This window comes from Octodon degus, unplaced genomic scaffold, assembly GCF_000260255.1.
Source record: "Octodon degus isolate 3935 unplaced genomic scaffold, OctDeg1.0 scaffold00067, whole genome shotgun sequence".
Classification (NCBI taxonomy): domain Eukaryota; kingdom Metazoa; phylum Chordata; class Mammalia; order Rodentia; family Octodontidae; genus Octodon; species Octodon degus.
In genome coordinates this window covers 3,568,976-3,590,700 of record NW_004524643.1, presented here as the reverse complement: position 1 = coordinate 3,590,700, position 21,725 = coordinate 3,568,976, and the positions used below count along the sequence as shown (strand labels likewise).

The following is a 21,725-nucleotide window of genomic DNA, read 5'->3' as shown; positions in this document are numbered from 1 at the left end:
GTGTGTGTGTGTGTGGCCAGCTCCGCCCACCAGGGGGCGGGGCTGGCTGGCATGTGGTGCTGGGGGATTGAACTGCAGTCCCTTGTGCTTTGCTAAGCTTGTTCTAAGTAGGTGCTTTAGACCACTGAGCCATCTTACCAGCCCAGAACTCAGTACTTTAAAAGGTAACAAATGTCACTGAAACAACAAGAGCCAAATCCATCTGCACAATTTTATGAGCAAAAATAGAAATGGATCAGTATCTATGAATGTTTAGGCCTGGCATGGCATACATGGTTTTTGATTATGTGAAACAAACATATCTCGTTCTTTATGCAGCCGACGTGCAGACTCACCCTAAATTCTCTGGCAAGATCCTGGAATGCTACAAGAATTCCTAACTTTGTTTCATGAAGATGGAAACACTGAGGCTAAAAAGTGAAGCGTCTTGCCCCATCCACGTGTCAGAGCCAGGCTCAGCCAGGGTGGCCTCCCTTCCCATGGCCACGGTCTGACACACAGCAAGCCGCCCAGGGAGCCGCAGTATGTTCACTTATTCCACCCCAAGAGGGAGGATGCCGAGGCCGTGCCCGTGTGTACCCTAGCATGCGCCCCGCCATGTTCCCAGTGCGGCAGTGAAGTGCCGCCGATGCCTGGTTTAACACTTGGAAGAACTGAGCGTCACCAACAGAGCACTTACCAGGAAGCCGCACCTGACCTGCTCACGCACTCCGAATTCCAGTTGGATGGAATTCTCCTTTAAGAGGAATTTCTTGTCTTATTTGGCAACTGAACATTCCCAGACATGCAAACTGTTCATTAGCAGCGACAAAACAAGCAAGACTTTAGAACCCCAGGAAAGTCACATTTCCTGAAGATTAAAGCTACTTTTTTTATCAAGAGGAACTAGGAAGCATAATAAAACAGCAACTTATTAAAGAACCACCAGGCCAGTCCCCACTTGGTCCAGGCAAGCTGAACATGATGAATAGAGCCATTTAGAGCTAGCTTGATCATATGGATAATTTTATTAGAAATGTATATTTACTGTTTAACCTACCCTAATTTATAATTCTCTAATAATCCTGGGAACTAGGTGTCACCCTTTGCTATGACAGTCATTTGCTGAAACAACTGTTATAAAAACATTGATATTTGGGGGATGAGGGGCCTAAAGTTTCAGATTCAGAATGAGTTATTATTATTAAATTCCATAGCTCTGATTTTATGGTGGTGTTGCTTGGTCTAGCTTTGAGTTAACATCAAAGAATGCAGATCATGTTCTCTGAGAAGACTCTTGGAGTCCAACATTCCTGCTCCTAGCTGACTTCTCTATAGCACCTTCAGATACCAACCCACTGGTGGAAGGCAAGCTGATCTCTCTGTTCTGGGAACCGGGACTCAAATGCACACACTCACACTGGCCAAGGAGGCACTATGCTGCTGAGCTACAGCCCTGGTGGAAGGCTCATCTCTGCGGGCAGGGGCCTGGCTCCAAGGCCAGGTGCTGCTGCGAGCTCCGAGGGCAGCAGCAGCGGGTCAGTCTCCCAGTCCAGATGCCTTTATCAGAGGGCCCTGCCAAGCCCGCTCGCCCCTGAAGGAAGCTGCATGCAAGCAAACCTCATGTGCCTTCTGGGGTGGGTGGCGCGGCTGAAGGAGAGTAGCTTCCCGCTCCCCTGGACACATGCCCAAGAGAAACAAAGGCAGAGCTGACTCCCAAACTGCAACCGGGACACGCACTCAAATGCACCTCTGTAGCCAAGACCTGGAACCTGCAAAGGCCACCCTGCGGGTCAGCTTTCCCTCAGTGACCAAGGTGGGAAAGGCTTTTTCACTTGGATAGACTCTTGTTCCCTGGAAGTTAACTCACCTCCAAGAATGTGGACACCCTTTAATAGCAGGCAAAGAGGTGAAAGCAACCGGGGACCTGGCCGAGCTCCCGCAGCACCACCTGCACCACCCACAGCTCAGGCTCCTCCTTCTGCAGTGGGCTCTGCTAGTCAGGGCTCTACAGCTGGTGTGTGCCCTGTCGCCTGCCTGAGGTGCCTGTCCCCTCTGGAGCGCTCCACTTCCTCAGGATCCTGTCCTTCAGCAAACCTTCTCTTGCCTGCTTTCTCCCATTGGGGGCTGGGCCACAGCCTCCTGGTTGTCCCCCACCCTCCACAGACCCAGCACCCCACTCCCCACACCTCAGGGATGAGCTTTTCACTCGGCTTTTGAGGCTAGCAAGACATCTCTCTGCGCTCTCAGTGCCTTCTAGTACATTTACTCATACTTGTTAATAATAATAAACTGTTATAATCCATATTAACTGCTTTTATCTTTTACCAGGGATTGAACTCAGGCCCTTGCGCTTGCCAGGGAAGCGCTTATTCCACTAAGCCATCTCCCTGGCCCTAACTGCTTTTATCTTTAAAAAAACACTCCACGGAAAAAACAAAACAAAACAAAACAAAACAAAACAAAACAAAACAAAACAAAACAAAACAAAACAACACTCCATGAGTTGTGAAGAACTCCCAAATTCTTGAGGAAACCACCTTAGGCTTAAAGCAGATTGAGTTCACTTAGTTATGCTAAACTGTCACATGCAAATGCTATGGAACAACAAAGAAAACAACACTAAGAGTTGGTGAAAGTATTTTATTTTGGGGCCAGGGAAGTTTTTGCATCCTACTAACAGAAAAAGCATTTTCACACCTTCAACCTAAGGAAGCCTGCACTTCTGGCTTCATCTGCACGGCTGCCAAAGGACACTGTGAAGAACACTTTCTTTTCCTATGTTCTTTGGTGCAATTTTACAGTAGACATCTCTTACTCCAGGAAATAAAAATATTCCCAATCTCTACTCCAAAGAGAACAAAGACGTTAATACCATGCTTCTGCACCACTCAGCAAAAGACTGCAATGAAACTCAGAACAGTTTATGCTGCTTAACGTACAAAGGGGACATCAACTACGGCGTCGGTCTACCCTTTGTAGGAATGCTTAGGCTTCTTCTGGGTTTATTTTTACTGCGGAATTCACATATGACAGGTGGAACTGTACCACAACGAACAGTCTCATTTGCACAAGAGATTCAAATATTGGACTCTAGCACACAACATGTCTGACTTTAGTAATATACAAACTGATAGAAAAAAAATGGCCTTAAGAAAAATTTCACAATTGACTAAACATCTGAAACATTTTTGTCACAGCTTTCATATATTAAAAAAATTTCCTCTGGAGATGAAGCCCCTAGTCGCTATCATCTGACCCACGATCCGAGCCCCGATCGGAGCCCTCGTTGTTGGATCCCTCTGGTTCCGACTCATTTCCAGAGCCTTGGCCAGAACCTTCGTTGTCGGACCCTCGCTCCGACTCGCGGTCTGACTCCGCGCTGGGAGAAGCCGGGCGAGAGTCGTTCTCCGACGCTCCCGAGGGGCTTCTCCCGGAAGGTGTGGACTCGTTGTCTGACTGCTCGGAGCCTGAGGGCCTCCGCTTCCGGGCCGGCTGGTCACTGTCTGAGTCCCCCTCATCCTCCTCCTCCTCCTCCGATTGCGGAGGCCTGCGGGCCCTCGGGGGGCTGCCGGCCTCACTGCCAGACTTGTCCTGGTTGTCGTCGGAGTCGCTGTCTGATGAGGCCCGCCTCTTGGGCCGCTGGTCCTCCTCTTCCGAGTCGCTGTTGCTGTTGCCGTTGCTGTGCCGGGGATGTCTGCAGGAGACACAAGTGAGGCTCCCAGGGCGCGGCCTACACAGTACTCCGGCCCGGGGCTCCGCTGGGACCCTGACAGCTGTGCTGTGTGCTACTCTACAAAGCTTTTCACCATTAAATAAAAGGTTCGAAAAGAATAAGGCACTTCAGCTCCCAGTCAACATATCCGCAGGGACAACTCACAGTGGGGTCCTGTCAGGCTTTCATCAGAATGAAGCATTTCTCAACTTCACATACAAAATTGAGAGGGAGGGATATGTTGGTTTATCTTTACAAATATATAGTCACAAAGGTAAAGCCCAGAATCTCCAACAGCTTCCCAGACCGGAGTCCTGCAGCTGACGGGGACACTTCCCTGTGCTACGACCATCTATACTCTCAGACATTGGAGAGCGAGGTCACTACTTCTGTCGTGGGCTTTGCTACCATGTGTGGACCCTCTACCATGACGAGGCCTGCTGCACACAGCAGTCAGCCTGCGCTCTGTGCTCCTGAGCTCCCCTCCTAGCTGATACTGGAAGGAACGAAGCGTGTGTGCCACTGGGGCGCTGCGGCTTCCTGGAGGCTCTGGAGGCCAGGAGCTGCCTCCAGTCCCAGGGCAGCTGGCCAGCCACATGGACTGCTCTGGCATCTTCCTTGGTTCTGGAAGTAACTCTGGGAAGGAATAGCAAATGTACAGAGCTCCATCTAGGAAGGGGCGAGGGAGGTGAAATACTTGACTTCCTTTTCAAACTAAACACTGCTATGGGCTGGAGAGAGGCTATTTGTGCATAAATCTGAAAGAAGTTGCCAGATCTATGTCACATAACCCGGGTCACTCTGTAAGAATGTGAGGAAGAGTGGCTAAGAAGGGGATGCTGTATGTACATTAAAGGCCAGTGGGTCCTCTGTGATGCAATCCACTTCACTCCATCTGGCTAAATACACAAACATTTCTCATAGTGGTCAGGGTAAAGTTTGATGCAAGTGGCTCAAATAAAATTGGCCTTGACCTCGGAACACAGGCCAGGCAACAGCTCAGTGTCACACACTGGACACTTCCACTTTCACGTTCCGTCCCCGAGTGTGAGTGTATGCAGCGCTGGGTAATGTGCCCAGGAGCTTACAGCCTGCCCCAGCTCCTCTATCTTCACTTACACATTCCCCCTACTCCATGCGGGCCTCAAACCAGCACCCCAGGCTGACAGGAGGAGTCCACGGCAAACACCGCTTTCAGGAAAAGCAATCAAGTTTGCGCTAGTGAGTCACCTCAAGAGCAAGTGATGGGGCTGGTGAGATGGCTCAGTGGTCTAAAGCACCTACTCAGAACAAGCTTAGCAAAGCACAGGGACTGTGGTTCAATCCCCCAGCACCACATGCCAGCCAGCCCCCCCCCATAAATAAATATAAATAAATAAAAATTAAAAAAAAGAGCAAGTGAGCTGCAAGTCTTCATAATGGGTCTCCACAGTCTCCACCAGCAGCCAACCTCAGCTCCCAACCCCTAACCAACCAGGGATCCCCAATTCAACCAGCTTCCCTCACAAAAACCATCCAGTTAACATCATCTACCATCAACAACTCTATGTAAGCTATGGTCCCTACAGCAACAAATGGGAAACTTCAGTGTTACCACTTATCTCACTATACCATGGTCTGGCTTGTGATTCTCCATTGTCTCCAAAAAAAAAAAGCAAACAAAAACTCTCTGGGGATTTAGGGATCTATGTGTTTTTCTTCCTCTTTCATGAATAGGCACCCAAATGGAATGATGACCACAGAGGAACATGGTGTAGTAGTGTTGAGAGTTCTGGTCTAGGAATTCAAAGGGGGAGCACAGTGAGCTCGAGGCAAAGTCAGGCTGTGAGCTGAAGGAGAAGCCTCTACGTGCAGCCCAGGGTGAGTCTTCAAGGGTCAGTCACCACTGGCCAGCAGGGGAGGAACCAGCCACAGAACTCCCTGTCTCCACAAGACCAGGTCAGGCCACTCACAATATGGTTGGTCAGTCAACAGCCAGGCAGCAAATGACACTATTTACTTAGGATGATGTCACTTAGGAAATCTCAACTAAGATCTTGAAGAAATGGGATTTTGAAATAGCTTTTCTTTTCTGAGGGAGATCTATGTAGCAGGACAACATGACAGCACTGGAACAAGAGTTGTACTCAGGTTTCTCCTGGTTATATAATTCCAAGAAACTGGAGTGAAAATATCTGGGCACAATGACCAGAAAGTAACTGCTAGTTACTTCCAAGGTTCTGTTTTCCTTCTTATAAAAACAAGGCAAAAGCGCAGCGAATTTTCCCTAGACCAGACGGGCTGACAAGCAGTCATCTTGGTTACCCACATCATTACGAGAATTCAGCAAGGCAAAGACTCTTACCCTTCATCAGCAATCTTCAGCTTATCCTCGTCTGAAGAGTCATCACTTGATGATATTATGGCTTTGGATTTTATTTTTCCCTTCATTGAAGGCGGCAGTCGTTCTGGCTTGGGCTAAAGACAGAACGGCAAACTTAACAGCTCAGTCAAGACTCTAGATGAATCAGGACACTTCATAAAGCGGGCTTGTACTATACACGCACTCACACAGACCCTCATGAACTGTGAAATCAAGCTTCAGGGAAAACATGGATTCCAAAATACTGTGTTATAAACTCACAGCCTTTTTCTTCTCTGTTTTTGGTGGGCGGCGCTTCTTCGGTTTGGGGCCATTTTCCACTTCATCATCCTCAGATCCTTCTTCCTTAGGAGGTCTGAAATGATAAACACCCAGTCTGTCATGAGCCTTGCACGCCACGCCTACAAAGTCTACGACTACTTTGCCATCAACACGTCTATCCTTCTGTGTGGTGCCGACCTCAGCCACGCTGGACACTCCTGTGACATGGGTCTCAGGAGTCTGCAAAGGGCTTGGGTTCATGTGAGGTCTATGCCCCATGTCCTATGAGGCTCCCGCATCTGCCCAAGTCTGGATTTTGCACTGGTGGAGTGACTGGGAGTGAGGAAAAGGATCCAGGCTGCAGGGCCCACCCTCATCCCTCCTCTTCCTAGCCACTAACTCTAGCCTGCTACTGTCTTCCTCGCAGCTCCAACCTGTTTGTGTCTAAGTAAATCCACTAGATTCTTTCCCACCTATAGGTGGCCAAGGGTTGGGAAAGACAGGCCTGGGTATGCCAGATGAACGGAAAGTTCTGGGCAGGAAAGCACCAGGAGAGAGAGAGCAGGACAACTCGCAGGGTACCTCCACAGGGGAGGGCAGGGCACCCTTCATCACGCGCTGGACTCCAGGGCGCTCTAAGGGCACTTTCACCCCCATCCACATTTCATGACTGGCAAAACCATGAGGGGGGCACCACTACTGCCATGCCAGGGACAGCAGCCAGGCCCTGTGGCCTTGCCCAGGGTGCACATCATGAGTACAGGTATAGTCCAGGTCTTCTTCCAAAAGTCACAGGCATTCAAAAGAAAAAAAAAACTCACAATTTTAGAAACACAAGAAGGGCAAAGGTGACCCACATGCAGCTCCTGGAGGACAGCTAGAGAGCAGGGCACCGGAGCCACCCGGGAAGGCCGAGAACGCCACGGCACGTACCTCCTCCTCCGCTTCCTTCTTCTCTCGCCGCCTTCCTCGTCCTCTCCCTCGGGCTCGCTTCCACTGCCCTTTCTCCTCTTCTTCTTCTTTGCTGTTGGCAGGTCCTCATCAGTGTCATCATTGACAAACTCATCAAATTCACCCTTCTTGGAGCGCTGAAAGCCAAGTGAGAGCACAGTGAGCCATCAGCAGGTGGAGCCGCAAAAGGACTTGGAGGGGTAGGAGAGGTCTCCTGGCACGTTCTTGGGCCTGCCAGGTGAGGGCCTCTGCACAGCCATGCTGAAGGAGCCGGCAGGGCCTACATTGCAGAGACCCCAAAGGAAGGCTGGCTCCAGGGTTAAAAATTGGTTGTGCAAAATCACTCATTACTTAGAGGTCACTACGATGTAGAGGGCATGCAGCTGACCCCAGAATGTGTGTCCAAACACGTTCAATTCAGGACGAGGTGGTGTCCTGACAAATGAACCACAAATGCTGCACAGTACCACAGCCCCAGCAGGCACCCTCTGGTTACCCCCTTTCTCATGTGGCTGCCTGGGGAGTGCCAGCGCTGTGCTGCCACCTAGCACATAGGAAAACATCACACTGTATATTACCCAGCCCCAGAAAAGATAAAAATCAGAGTGTGGTTTCTGAATGTTTATCATTTGTGCACTACTGTGAAGTCAAAAAAGTGTAAGTTGAACCACCATCATGAGGGACCTACTGGGTTATAACTCAGTAGATCCACATCCACCCAGCTTGTAGGAGGCCCTGCGTTTGATCCGCACGCACACTCACAGGCTACCTGTCATCTGTACTGGGTACCACTGCATGATTCCATATGGAGGAAATCAAAGTTAAGAACTACAAAGTAAATGTAACCAATTATCTTCATATCTGAAAGCCACAGGACAGAGCCTGATGCTGTCAGTGATTGCCACAACCGTATCTTACCCGCCCGCCTCCACCTCTTTTCTTCTCTTTCGTCGCTTCAGTCTCTCCAGTAAACATAAGAATATTTTTGGTCTTTTCCACGTACTGGGCTCGCTGTTCTAAGAGTTTTTTTTGCTCTTCTTTTTCTCGGAGGCGTTTCTCTTCCTATGAAGGAAAAAAAAGCAGGAAAAAGAAATGCTCTTACAACAAACACACTGGTGACTATATTCCTATTTTTCTTCTAACACAGTGTATGTAGGCCCTGCATCCCCTAATCGACGCACGACTGAACCATGCAACAGGTACCTGTTCTTTAAGAAGTTTCTGCCTCAACAGCTCCTTTTCTTGCTCTTGTTTGGCCCGCAACTCCCGCTCTTCCTCGTCCTGCTTGCGCGCCCGGGCCACATGGTACTGGGCCTGGCTCAGTAAGTCAGAGCACTGCCTAGAATGTTTCAAATTTAGAGAAACATGAACACACATAGCAGTTTGTTCAAAATCTCAGAGGGTGTGTTTTCCCTACATGTGCTGAAAAATCTGAAGCAGGCGCCTGGATGCTATCTACGTCAAGCCTTCATGAGTACACTTCATGTGGTTTATCACAAGCCAATGCTGCCGCCCATGCTATGTTTCTAAACTATAAATGTCCTCTCACAGCACAGTCACACAGATTTCCAACATAATCTTCACATGTGACTCACAACACTCAGTGATCCTATCTAATTCTGATGACAAAGCTGACATCACTGAATGAGAAAAGTATTTACTTGTACCAAATCGACTTTGCCAAATTCCCTGGAGGGGAAAAGCCTTGGTACAGAGTCCCTGAGTGTGAGGGTCCCTAGAGGGCAGGAGCTCCTGCTCATTGCTATGACCCTCTGCAGCTACTCCAGTGTCACTGCCGCTCCTAAAGCCACCCTCCACAGACAGAACCATTACCTGGCTTCGGTAGCAGCAAGGGCCAAATCGAATCTCATTTTATCTCCCACTTTACTCAAGTAACTGAAGGATCTACATGGAATGAAAAAATAAAATATTTTTACTAAAAAAATAGCACATTAATACCCTCACTATGACACACTGGTATACAATATAAAACCAACACAAATCAGTCTAAAAAATATGGCATGTATGAAAATGCTAGATTATGGCATTGTAATAGTAATGAAAGGCTAAGGCAAGCCCTTTAGATTTTTAGTTGATTCTATAAGAACAGCTTGGAAAAAATAGTTTGAGCAAAGGTTCACATGTTTACTGACTTGTCTGAATATACTGAATGCATCAAGGACTGGACCTCAATAAGGAAATCACACATGGAACTCATTTTAGAAAAGATTCATCAATAAACACTTGGTATATTTAATAAAATAAGAGTTCATCAAGAAAGGCAAATATAGATTAAATATTATCAGTAAATTCATGAAGTTGAACAATGACATTTAAGTTTACTAAATATGTCATTTTTTATTTTTTTAGATTGCAAATTGTAAATAAATTATTTACAAACATAAATGAACAATAAACGTTGTCCAAAATAAAAATGAAGAAAGAATTTACAGATCAGTCGTAATAGTTCACTGTGTCAAAACAAAGAAACTTATATTCATATAATTAGAATTCTCAAAGTAGAAAGGAGTAGACAATAAATATTTAAAGATTTAAAATTTGTGAATTTAGTTCAACTTATAATACCACATTTCCAAGAAAAACAAACCTTTTGCACAAGAACAAAATTAAATAGCATCTTATTCCATAATAGAAAGAAAAAAAAAAAAAAGACCAAATGTGTAAGAAACTAGACTAATTAAAGGACTGAAAAAAAAAAAAAAAAAAAGATCTGTCCTCTTTGTATTTTATACTTAGCAAACATACCTTTGAAAACTAAAAGTAAAATATTTTCCAGTTATACACACTTGAAATATTTTAGTACCTCTAGACGTAGCATACAGGAAATAGTAAAGAGCATAATTCAGAAGGCAAGAGAAGTTGCAGTATGCTCCTGGATGAACAATAAAGAGCTCTCAAAATGACAGTTATGCAGGACTATACAAAATATATTAGATGAACGCTTATTTAAAAGGTCATTGAAGGGCTGGTGAGATGGTTCAGTGGTCTAGAGCACCTGCTTGGAACGGGCTTAGCAAAGCACAAGGGACCGCGGTTCGATCCTCCAGCACCACATGCCAGCCAGCCCCGCCCTCTGGTGGGCTGAGCTGGCCACACACACACACACACACACACACACACACACAAATAAATAAAAATAAATAAATAAATAAATAAATAAATAAAAGGTCATTGAAGATTTCTATGAAACAGTACCAGGGCCGGGGAGATGGCTCAGTGGAATAAGCGTGTACCAATCTTATATGTACATGTATTATACATGTATTTTTTTTTTTCATATATGTGTGTCTATGTGTGTATAAAAGACAGGGAAGAAGTAATATAAAGTCAACAGAAAATGGAAAAATACTTTTTAAAGTTTTTAATACTAGAAGATATCATACAATGTCTTTTAAATAAATTGTAAGTCAAAGATATAGCATAGTATAAATCTTAAAACAAAAATTAAGATTAAGCAATATTCAGAAAATTAAATACTAATTAAAAATTAAATGTTTCAAAACAATTGAACTATGAAAAAGTTTTCATGATAGTAAAGAAGTACTAAGAATAAAACATAAAATAAATACTGGAATGTCAAATAAATGACCAGCACTTCTAACAGTTTGGGGATAGGATATCGCAGACAGTTCTAGTGTGTTGTGGACATGCATAATGACCATGACAGTTACTGGTGGCCAGGTGCCATTCATGGGACTGAGTTACAGCTATTTCTTTGAAATCCACCCTTTAGACCCAGATGGAATCATGACCCATAGGGTGCAGGAGAAGTCCATTTGTAGAGTGTGCTGATGGAAATATTTTGCTGCTATACACAAAAGAATAACTGAAAGACTACCACTGTATACCTCCTATTCTCCTGTGTTTAATTGTTTGCCCTATTTGGTGAGTTCTTTCCATTCTCATTCATGGGGCTGTGATCAATTTGCTCCCTCTCTAGAGCATCATTTACTAAATATGTCATGCACGGAGGTTGGGAGACTTAGTCCATGGAAACACAATTTACCATACAAGGCAAGAAATGTTCACAAGAATGTAAATATGGCTAGACAAAACCTGAAGAAATAAATGCAGGTTTTAATTTCATGACACACTGAATCATCAAATAAAAACTATCAGATTAAATAAATTTTGAATGTCGCTAAAGGAATCGATTAAGTAACATCTAAGAGATTAAGATCTTAATCCCAGCTCCATGAAAATCAATACATCCTACATTACGACACACTGGTATACAATTTAAAACCAACACAAATAAGTCTAAAAAATTTGGCATGTGTAAAAATGCTAGATTCTGGCATTGTAATATTAATGAAAAGCTAAGGCAAGCCAGCCAGCAAGTTCTAGGGGTTGGGGCATGAATGCCTAGGGGCATTCAATCTGGAAGGATCCTGGTTTGGCACCACTTGGGCAACTGTCTTCAGCTTCTGTGCTACGATTCTATAGTGCTAGAATGATTCCAATGGCTTTTGGCTTTTTTAAAAAAAATTGTGGTACTGGGTACCATTACTCGGCTTTGGTAGGCCGAAGGCCTCACACAGGCTATGCAAGTGCTTTACCACCGGGCTACATCTCCGGCCTCTAATAGTTACGTTTTGGGGATAGTGGCTTTCAGACAAGTTTTAAAGCAACAAATCATTTCAGAGGTGGTTTCTACAAAATCTTTACCTGTGTGCAAGCTCCAGTTCTTTCACAGCATTAAGGACTTCCTTCAGATTACTCTTTTCATCTTTTAGGACAGAGGTAGCTAATCTTTGTAAGACCAAGGCCACATTAAACATAAGAACTGTATCACTGGGTGCCACATGTCTAGCCTGAAAACAAAACACAAAGTGTAGATTTCACATGACTTAATCATATGAAAATGATGTTACTGGGTGCTAGTAGGTATGTAAAACATACATGCAAAATAATTGAAAACACAAAGCAGAACAGGCCTAGAAGGGAAAAATAGCAAGTTCTCCCTGTTACCTTCAGCAAAGTCTGCTTGCATTCCTGTAATTTGCCACACTTAAAGAGGGCCCGGGCCAAATAGAGCACAACTTCAGTATTCTGGTGTTTATAGAACTTTCTGAGGCAGTTTTCATACTACAAAGAAAGATTTAATTATAAATATAACAGCAGTTAGGAGATCTTTCCATTTTGAAGCAAAATTTAAAGCAATGTCAAAGCTCTAGGAAAAAACAGTCTACTTGGGGTCAGGGAGATGGCTCAGTGGAATAAGCCCTTGCCTGGCAAGTGCGAGGGCCTGCGTTCAATCCCCAGTTCCACAAAAAACAAACAAACCAAAAAAACAAAAAAACCCAGTCTACTCTTCGAATGGCTGGGTTTCGGAGAATTTAGGAAATGGCATTCACCAGCATATACTTTCACAACACTAGAAGCTGATCAAAGAAAAACTACACACTTAAAAGTAGCTTTGCTTTTCTCCCATTTGAAATGTGCACGAACATAAAAACCCCCTGTATGCGTTTTCTTTCTGCCCGTGCTGGCCATGAAACCCAAGACCTCACGCATGCCAGGCAAGCTCTCCATCCCTAAGCTCCACCCCTGCTCTAGAAGCCCTTGCCCACGTCTCAGGCTATCCTATCTTGATACACTCAATGACCACTTCCTGAAGTCCTACTTCTGGACACTTTCAGTTCAACTCCTTAACACCCTTCTTTAGGATCTGGGGAACCGACTGGCCATGAGCCTAAGAAGTCTTAGTTCTGTTAACATGTTGGCTAAACCCAACACAGTAACACTGGTGTTCACTCTGACATAAACACGGCACCTTTTGAGCATACAATATATCCCATCACAGCTAACTGAAAAATAATTTTATGGAAAATAGTTAGATGTTCCTGAATACCCCTGCTAATTAATATGCATTTATAAAAGGCAGCATTGTCATTGCATAGGTCAGGAAGGCTTTTCTCAAACAACACAGCCTCTGAGGCTATCACATGTAGACTGGGTTCTGGAGCAAGTGGACAATGGCCCATTCTTTTGAGAGAAAAGGTGAGCCCCTTCCAAAGGCTGGGCTGCTCTTTTCTTCTACCTCTTCAAGAAGTTTGTTCTTTCTGATCATACTCTATCCCAGAGCCCAAGAACTTCCTTAACATTTATTTATTTATTTTTTATTGTTTTGGCGGAACCAGGGATTGAACTCAGGCCCCTGCGCTTCTTAACATTTATTATGATATACACAGGAGTACAATTTTGATTTCAAGTTCAACCACTGTAGAAATACAAGAAGCACTAGAAAATCTCAATAGGAAACTTTATTCCATAGAGTTTTTCTTTTGAAAAACAGATTAATTTAAGCTGAGTATAGTGGTGGGTACCTGTAGGCTCAGATACTTGAGAGCTTGAGATGGGAACATCTCTTTATCCCACAGATTTGAGAGCTGTGTGGGCAACAGAAAGACCTCATCTCGAAAGGAAAAGTCATTTAACCTTTCTGAAACTTAGTCTAGTTTCAGAAACTGAACAAACAAACATTAAACTCTACTATTTACTGGGTACAAGTACACTTGTCAGGCATGTTAGCATCAAGTACTTTTCCTACTGGAAAATTCTTTGACATTAAGGAACAATTATCTCCACTTTCTAGACAGGGAACATGGGCTGAAGAGGATGCTCTTTATCCAAGGCATGGACTCAGGGAAGGAGCCAGGACTCATGGCTGTCGGGACTTCAGGGCCTGGCCACTACGTAATCATCTCTGTCTGAAGTACATGATGGCTACTTCAGGGCTAGTGTGCTTGGGAAAACACCTGCTCATCAACAAAGGTGACACTGAGGCATCTCGAGGGGCAGAACATTACCATCTGAACAGCGCTGATATACTGCTTTTGCTCTACATAGATGTGCGCCAAGTTCAACCACACATCGCTGATATCCGCCGTGGCTTCTCTTACTTGGGCAAACACATCACGAGCTTCACGGAAGTACCCTTTGTGGGCCAAAACAGCTCCTGCAATGATAAGACTCATGTTTACAAATATTTTAACTGCAACCAGAGAAACGACTAAACTTCCAATTTAAAAATACCTACACTGGTTGTATTTGGAGAAAAAGCCTCCATCATCTACAAGCACTGCTCTAAGGACATTAATTTGCAAGTCACCTAGACACCAAGTCACCCATAATCACCTATGCCATTGGCAGCATACAGATTCTTCGCATCATTTCTGAGAACTTGCTTGTAGATGGCCAGAGCACGATCTTGATGACGCTTTTCCTGTAAAAGTCATGTGCTGTTAGAAAAGTCAAAGCAGAGTGTAGACTATGGGTTCTATTTAAAGATGCACAAAGAGCTTACCTTCTCTCGGTCTCGCGTAGGCTGATGCAATGTTTGGAGCCACACGTTGCCAAGGGCTAGCATGGAGTAGGTGTCACTCTGTGTGGATGGCTGCTTCAGGATCCTCTCGAATTTCTTCTGGCCTGGACCCCATTCTTGTTTTGCCAAGTGAAGATTACCAATCAGAGACCAAGCGTCTGGGTGGTCCTGAAACAGACAGGAATAATCAAAACTTGCAATTCAGACTGAGGGCGATCAATCCTCCTCCCACCATACCGACAGGTGGAGAGGTTTCCAAGCCACATTCCCTCAGTGGTTTTCACGCTGATGGTGAAGAACCCTTGTGAGTTGGAAAGTCAATATGGTGTGTAGTTATCAGCACACAAAGGGCAACAGAACAGAATACAGTATAAGCGTCAGTGTGCTGCCCTTTGGCAAGAACAAACAATGATGTGCAGCACTTTCTCTTTTAGCTGTTTGCGTATACATACATATTTGTATATCTCTTTATGTTTATAGCCTAAACATAAAATCTTGGTGTGGGCACAAGTAGAAAGTTTAGCTGATCCACACGGTTCTACTCAACATACTACACAATTCCACATACTTTTCTCAGAGGGTACTAAATCTTTTTTTCTTTTTTAGTACTGGGGATCAAACTCAGGACTTTGCACTTGCCAGGCACTGCCGCCCTGGCCCAGTACTACTAACTAAATCTTAAGTGAAGTGCACTTGAAAGGGCATCATGCATGTGCTAACCAGGTCATTGTCGCAATGTGGATGACAGGACAGTGGGAGAAGAGAAGGCACAAGGAGGGAAACAGAAGAGATTTCTATGAAAATATGGGCCCTATCGTTACATGGTTAATCACTTAACCTACTATACTCTTTAGTATTTTAGTAAGTATATGAGAAATAAATCAACCAATCATACAGACGCCAATTCATTAGAAACATGATAGCCATTAAAAGGAAAAACTGATTGAGGAGTTAGACAAGGAAAATAATTATTTCTAAACCTATGAGTCAATATTGCCAACCTGATTAATCTGAAGAGCTTCCTTAAACCAATCTGAAGCCTCATAAAAGTTTCCTTTATCTCTGGCCATGGCTCCTAGCCGCAAATAACCTGAAACCACACATTAAAAAGGTTTTAATAAAATGGAGTATTAGTTGGCCATAAAGAAGAAAGAAATTTTGTCATTTGCAGGAAAAAGGAGCGCATCACATTAAGCAAAATGACCCAGAGTCAGAGAGGCAAACATGTGGACTAGGAAAGATGGGAGACTATCAGACAGGCAGAAGGAAATGAGGGAGAGGAAGGGCACAGGACAGGGCAGCAGGAGGACGGACACGATCAAAACGCATGCCCTGAAACCCAGTATTTGTAAAATCAATAGGTGATAAGAATAAAAATTAAAAGCTTTTATGTTCAAATGATTGGCTATCATGGATAGTTATGTATTTATTGAGACAGAGCCCACACTATAATCTAGACTGGCCTTGAGCTTGGGAACCTCCTGCCTCTGCTTCCACAGTACAAAGACTACCAGGACACACCACCACACTTAGAGCGTAATTTTAGTCATACTTTTACAATAAGTGTTCTGTGTTAATACATCCATATAACAAACAGAAAAGCCTCACGGGTGAATAAACACCAGCTCAACAAGTAAAAGTAACTGCCGCATGTGGCCCTGGGGCTGGAGGCTCCGCTTCACCATTTCCACTGCGTCTCCTACACTGGTGCCGTGCTCCAGGCTTGGCTCAAGCTGAGTTATTTAAAAGCCCGGACAAGTCTATTTCAATTTCTTCTTCACAGTATACTGCTGCCAGCTACTTTTCCTTAAAAAGCTACTTATCACTGGGGATACAGCTCAGCAGCACAGAGCCTGCCTGGCACGTGCCAAATCGTGAGTTTGATTCCCAGTTAAAAAATAAAAACAAAAAAAACAGCTTGTCATATGCCAAAACAGTGAAAGCATAGGATGCCAGGGCCCACTAGTTAGAAGAGAGAGGCTCTAGCCACTGCTCTTCCTCTTAAATGCAGCGTCACACAGGTGTAACCCAGTGTGACTGTCCCATGCTGCCTCACGGAACAGCTGTGCAGATAACGGCGGTGGCTTGTGCCAGCAGGAATGGAGCACGTTCAGATCAGAGTCGCCAGCAGCGAGGCCCATGGTTACGGCCCCATCGTGCTCGAGTGGTCCGTGCCGTCCCAGGAGATGCAGAGTATTAGACCCTCGGGAGAGCGGCTTGTCCTGGACATGTATTTTTTTTGATACCTATATCTATCTGTATATGTATTAATAACTTATGAAATAACTTATAAATTTATAATTTATAAATGAATTTATAACTTATAAATAAATTTATAAATTAGGCACCGTAGAAGATTAACAATACCTAATAGTACAATAGAACAAATACCAAAATACTGTACAACCTCAGCACGATTTCTTTCTTTCCTTTCACCTTTTCACTCGAAACGAAGCACTTCATGGCTTTGCATCAGCCGAGCTGCAGCCCCAGCATCACTGCTTTTGCACTTTAGGACTACTGTAAGTAAAATATTGAATGCAAACACTGATACTTGGGTGTGGTGGTGCACATCTGTGATCCCAGCAGCTGGGAGGCTGAGGCAGGAGGATCGCTGTGAGTTCAAAACCCGCCTGGGTTACATAGTGAATTCAAGGCCCGCCTAACAACACAATGAGACCCTGTCTCAGAAACAAAACCAAATCCACCACAGAGTGATTACTAAAGCCAGCTGAACCACTGACCATGTCTAATCACGGAGTACGGGTCAAGGGGTTTGTGTTACTTTTTTTATTTTCCAGTACAAATAAAAGTGAACCTGCATGTTTTCAAGCCCTGTATCTGCCTTGAAGGGGACACCAGAATTTTCAAAGCTTTTGCCACTATTGTGGGAATCTAGGAATTGGTTATATAAGAAAAGTTTAAAATTCTTACAATCAACATAATTGGGATGTTCTCGTAAGATGTTCTTGTACAGTTTTTCTGCTTCATGGAATTCACACATTGCCTCATACAGCCTGGCTAGATTGTACGATGTGGTAACAGAAATGGCATTATAGTAGTGTTCATCGTGCTCAGCTTCTGCCTTTGCACGATCCAGAGAGGCCAAGAAATATTTCTACGAGGAAGAAAAAAACAACAGTTAGAAGACTTCACTGGTACACCTCAAAAAATAAAAGCCTGTGTTCAACTGGACCAGGCATCCACACGGAGCATTCCGACTTCCTACCTTTGCTTCCCCCAGGTTTCCAAGCCTGAAGTGCAGGGCGCCAACATTATTCAGGATCTCAGGGGGGACGTCGGCTTGTACTTTCTCCTGCAGGATTCGTGTCGCTGTTCCATAGGCTGAAAGGGCACCCTGTATTTTTACGGTGGACAGAGGAAGGTGTACGTGAAAGTAAAAGAGAAATGCTGCACCACACCTACCAAACACGCATCAGACGGGATGAAAAGCACGACAACTACCTGGATATCGGTCTGCTCTAAGATTTGGGCCAGCTCAATCCAAGCCTCAACATCATCGGGATACTGCTCTGTGACCTTCTTCAAGTGGCCCTGGGATGAAAGAAATCATTAAATGAATGCTGTCAAAATTAAGAAATAAAACTATGGCTATCATTTTTTTTGTCCTTTTGAGACAGATTTCACTATGCAGTTCAGACTGCCTTGAACTCACTTTGTAGCCCAGGCTGGTCTCGAACTCACAGCAATCCTCCCGCCTCTGCTTCAGCCTCCTGAGTGCCAGGATTACAGGAATGCACCGCCATGCTGGCCTACAAGGTGGCTATCTTAAACTGCTTACAACTGCTCATTATCTAAGCCAGAACAAGCTCACTAACAGCTGCTTCTGCCACAGCTCCATAGCACTAATGGGAAGTGGGAGCTGGCAGGCTTGCAGTAGCTAATGGAAAACAGTTTAAAAACTACCTTGGCAATGTCTCTTTTTTCTTGATCTTCTGACGCAGCATAGAGAGAGCCGAGGATTTTCATCGTTTCATAATTGTTAGGATAAGCTTTCAAAACTTTCTCAAAGCACTGCGATGCATTCTCTTTGTCACCTCTATAAATGTACATTTGTCCCAAACCAAAAAATGGGAGCACAAAAGAGGATGAGGCGAACTGTGTGGCCTGATAGTAGTACTGGAAAGCCTGGTCATAATCTTCCTACAACATGAGAAGAAAACAAGATGAGTGTGTACACAGCACTAACGAGACCAGGAAAGTGAAGCAGAAGGCAACGATAATAGTGACACACAGAGCTGAAAGGTTGTTCTGAGATCGTCTGACCTGCACGTGGAACGACCGAGCCAGCTGGTAGCAGCTCTCAGCCTGCATGGCCTCCACTTCGGTGTTGTGAAAGGCATGGAGTGCCAGGTGCTGCACCTTGCTGTAGTCCTGCAGAGAAAGCCACAACGGAAACTCCTTGAGTGGCGCCGGGTGACCCCATAACGCTTGGGTTACCTATACACACATTTCTGCCTTCTCCCCCAGCAGCTGCCCTTAGTACTCCAACATGTAGAGCCTGCAGCTTAATCAGTAATTCACGAGGAAAAGGGAGTATGCTTGTATAGCCAGAGAGTGCAAAGTACTGTGCTCAGTGCTGTGTGGCCTCACGCTATGCACTCTGCCTCAACTTACCCACAAAATGAGGATAAGATTACTTACTCTACAGCACTGTTGTGAGGGTTACAGACTTCCCAGAATACACTTTAGCAGGTGCTGCATACATACTGGCAACAGCAACATTGTCTATCACTAATAAGACTGACACAGCTTTGTGAACCTTTACCAAAATTGCTATTCAACCAAAATTTTTTAGTACAATTTAGTAACTGATTTCATTATAGCTGATTAAATTTTCATGTTTAGTATATAAAAACTTTGTCAATCTCTCAGGCTTTCACAGAGAGCACACTGGCCAAACAATGGCCGTGACTCATCCACATGGCTGACACTGACAAAGGTTCTACAATCTGAGGTACAGGATCTCAGGATAAATCCTGAGGGGATTTCACTGACCTTCTCAGACCCAAAAGCTACAACTCTTGTTGTATAGGTCCTGCTTTACCTTGATCTTAACCATCCAGCAGAAAAGTATAAAAACGAAGTATAAGAAGTAAAGCCATGCTGTTATGTTGAGCTGTGGGGGACTCAGGTCAACAATTTCTGACATTGCCAGTGAAGCAGAAGACTCATTACTATTATGGGCTACTGGACTCTTTTAGAATATTTTGCTGAGTTTACACACCTATAATATTTAAATGATGGAACTTAACAAAAAAGGGGGATACAGATGAATGTCCATTTTGTATCTGTGTATTCAAAGTGGTTAGGATAGATATATAGTTACATTCTATTTTTTTTTTAATTTATTTATTTATTTATTTATTTGTGTGTGTGTGGCCAGCTCAGCCCACCAGGGGGCGGGTCTGGCTGGCATGTGGTGCTGGGGGATTGAACCACGGTCCCTGTGCTTTGCTAAGCTTGTTCTAAGTAGTTGCTTTAGACCACTGAGCCATCTCACCAGTCCTGTCCTACCAATTTGGTTTGAAACTGTCTCATTGCTATTTGTGTCTCAATAAAATTATGGAAAAAAGGGGCTGGGGAGATGGCTCAGTGAAATAAGCGCTTCCCTGGCAAGCGCAAGGGCCTGAGTTCAATCACTGGTTCCACAAAAAAAAAAAAAAAAAAGAAAAAGGATAAATAAATAAATAAAACTTTGTCAACAAAATCTTGGGCTTCATGTTTTAAGGAATTAAAAATAGTACTGCTTTCACAGAATGAGTAGCAAATTTGAAAATATACCACAATCTACATGCTAAAAAAGCAACAAATTGCCAAAGATTCCCTGTTGGCTATGTAAGTACATCCAATTCTATTGCACAATTTTATTCCTCACTACTTGGAACCCATGCGTGGCCTGTCACGCCAGACGCTATGCTCCACCGAGCCCAACTGCTCAGACTACTTCCCAGACCTGCGCCATTCCCCCACCCACCCACCGCCTTCCTACACTGAAGGTTGGAGCGTGCCGCGGTGGTGAAAGCCTGCTTGGCCACTTCACCACTCCCTCCCTTCTCCATCATCAGTGGGCAGAGACCTTTACTTCTACATTTCCACTTGCTTTATGTTGGTGTTTTCAATGACACTGAATTCAATGAACGCAGAAACCACGTCTTCTTTATCATCAAATCCTTACTGCAGCATTGGGCATGATACAAAGAGCCAAGGAATATTTTTTAAAATGTATTTAGTATAGGATCTATAGGGTCTACAGAGTCTCACTATGTAGATCAGACTCATAGTGATTCTCCTATCTTCAGCGTCCCAAGCACTGGGATTACAGGTGCATGACACCATGCCCAGTCTCAATCGCAGTCTCAGCTTGCCCCAGGGGCAGGACCAGCATAGCAAGCCAGGAATCGAACCCTGGTCGCTGCACTCTGCCTAATAGGCACTTTAGTCTGCTGAGCTATTTGGCTGGCCCAGGCTAAGGAATATTAAGTGAATGAATGAACAAATGGACCCATGCCTGGGTAACTAACACAAACTCTAATTTGGAAAAAAGTTTTTTTTTCAAATTTCTTTTGAAATTAAAAAATGAAGTATTGACTGCATTCAGGAAAACAAAAATCAAGATTTAAGAGTGAATGGCTTGGGGCCGGGGAGATGGCTCAGTAGAATAAGCACTTCCCTGGCAAGCACAGGGCCTGAGTTCAATCCCCGGTTCCACCACACACACACAAAAAAAAAACACCCCAAAACCAAAACCAAACAAACAAAGAACAAATGGCTTCCATTACCTTTTTGAAGAAAAAGTGATTTGCCAAGTGGTTCAATACCATGGGGTTACTGGGATCAATTGTGTATGCTCTGGAAAGCAGCTGGACACCATTTTTGATGGAATCAGCCTAAAAGGAAACAATGCAAGAGGGTAGACTGAAAAAGACTATTACCACTTTTCTAAAGTTTTTTTTTTTTTTATAACCTCAAGAAATAAGCTTATCCATAACCCTAAGCTCAGATCTTAGCATAGTGTCTTAGTTAATTTCACCAAGAATAAAAAAATTCAAATAATGAGTCACCAAACTTAGAATTTAGGAGTTTTT

General features: G+C 44.2%; 1 protein-coding gene across 1 annotated transcript in view; it reads right to left on the bottom strand.

The window, feature by feature from the left end:
- Positions 1-2,607: 2,607 nt before the first annotated feature.
- Positions 2,608-21,725, bottom strand: part of Ctr9 (CTR9 homolog, Paf1/RNA polymerase II complex component) — a 30,608-nt gene continuing 11,490 nt past the window's right edge. Inside the window, exons 7-25 of the mRNA XM_004634875.3 lie at positions 21,420-21,527; positions 18,904-19,011; positions 18,544-18,780; positions 18,082-18,171; positions 17,846-17,974; positions 17,551-17,734; positions 15,618-15,706; positions 14,599-14,784; positions 14,430-14,517; positions 14,102-14,250; positions 12,261-12,377; positions 11,958-12,103; positions 9,102-9,173; positions 8,472-8,607; positions 8,187-8,330; positions 7,251-7,405; positions 6,318-6,411; positions 6,039-6,151; positions 2,608-3,676 (exon numbers count right to left, since the gene is read on the bottom strand). Of these exons, the coding sequence (XP_004634932.1) occupies positions 3,220-3,676; positions 6,039-6,151; positions 6,318-6,411; positions 7,251-7,405; positions 8,187-8,330; positions 8,472-8,607; positions 9,102-9,173; positions 11,958-12,103; positions 12,261-12,377; positions 14,102-14,250; positions 14,430-14,517; positions 14,599-14,784; positions 15,618-15,706; positions 17,551-17,734; positions 17,846-17,974; positions 18,082-18,171; positions 18,544-18,780; positions 18,904-19,011; positions 21,420-21,527 (2,802 nt within the window). The 3' untranslated portion in view covers positions 2,608-3,219. The remainder of the gene's footprint in view (positions 3,677-6,038; positions 6,152-6,317; positions 6,412-7,250; positions 7,406-8,186; positions 8,331-8,471; positions 8,608-9,101; positions 9,174-11,957; positions 12,104-12,260; positions 12,378-14,101; positions 14,251-14,429; positions 14,518-14,598; positions 14,785-15,617; positions 15,707-17,550; positions 17,735-17,845; positions 17,975-18,081; positions 18,172-18,543; positions 18,781-18,903; positions 19,012-21,419; positions 21,528-21,725) is intronic.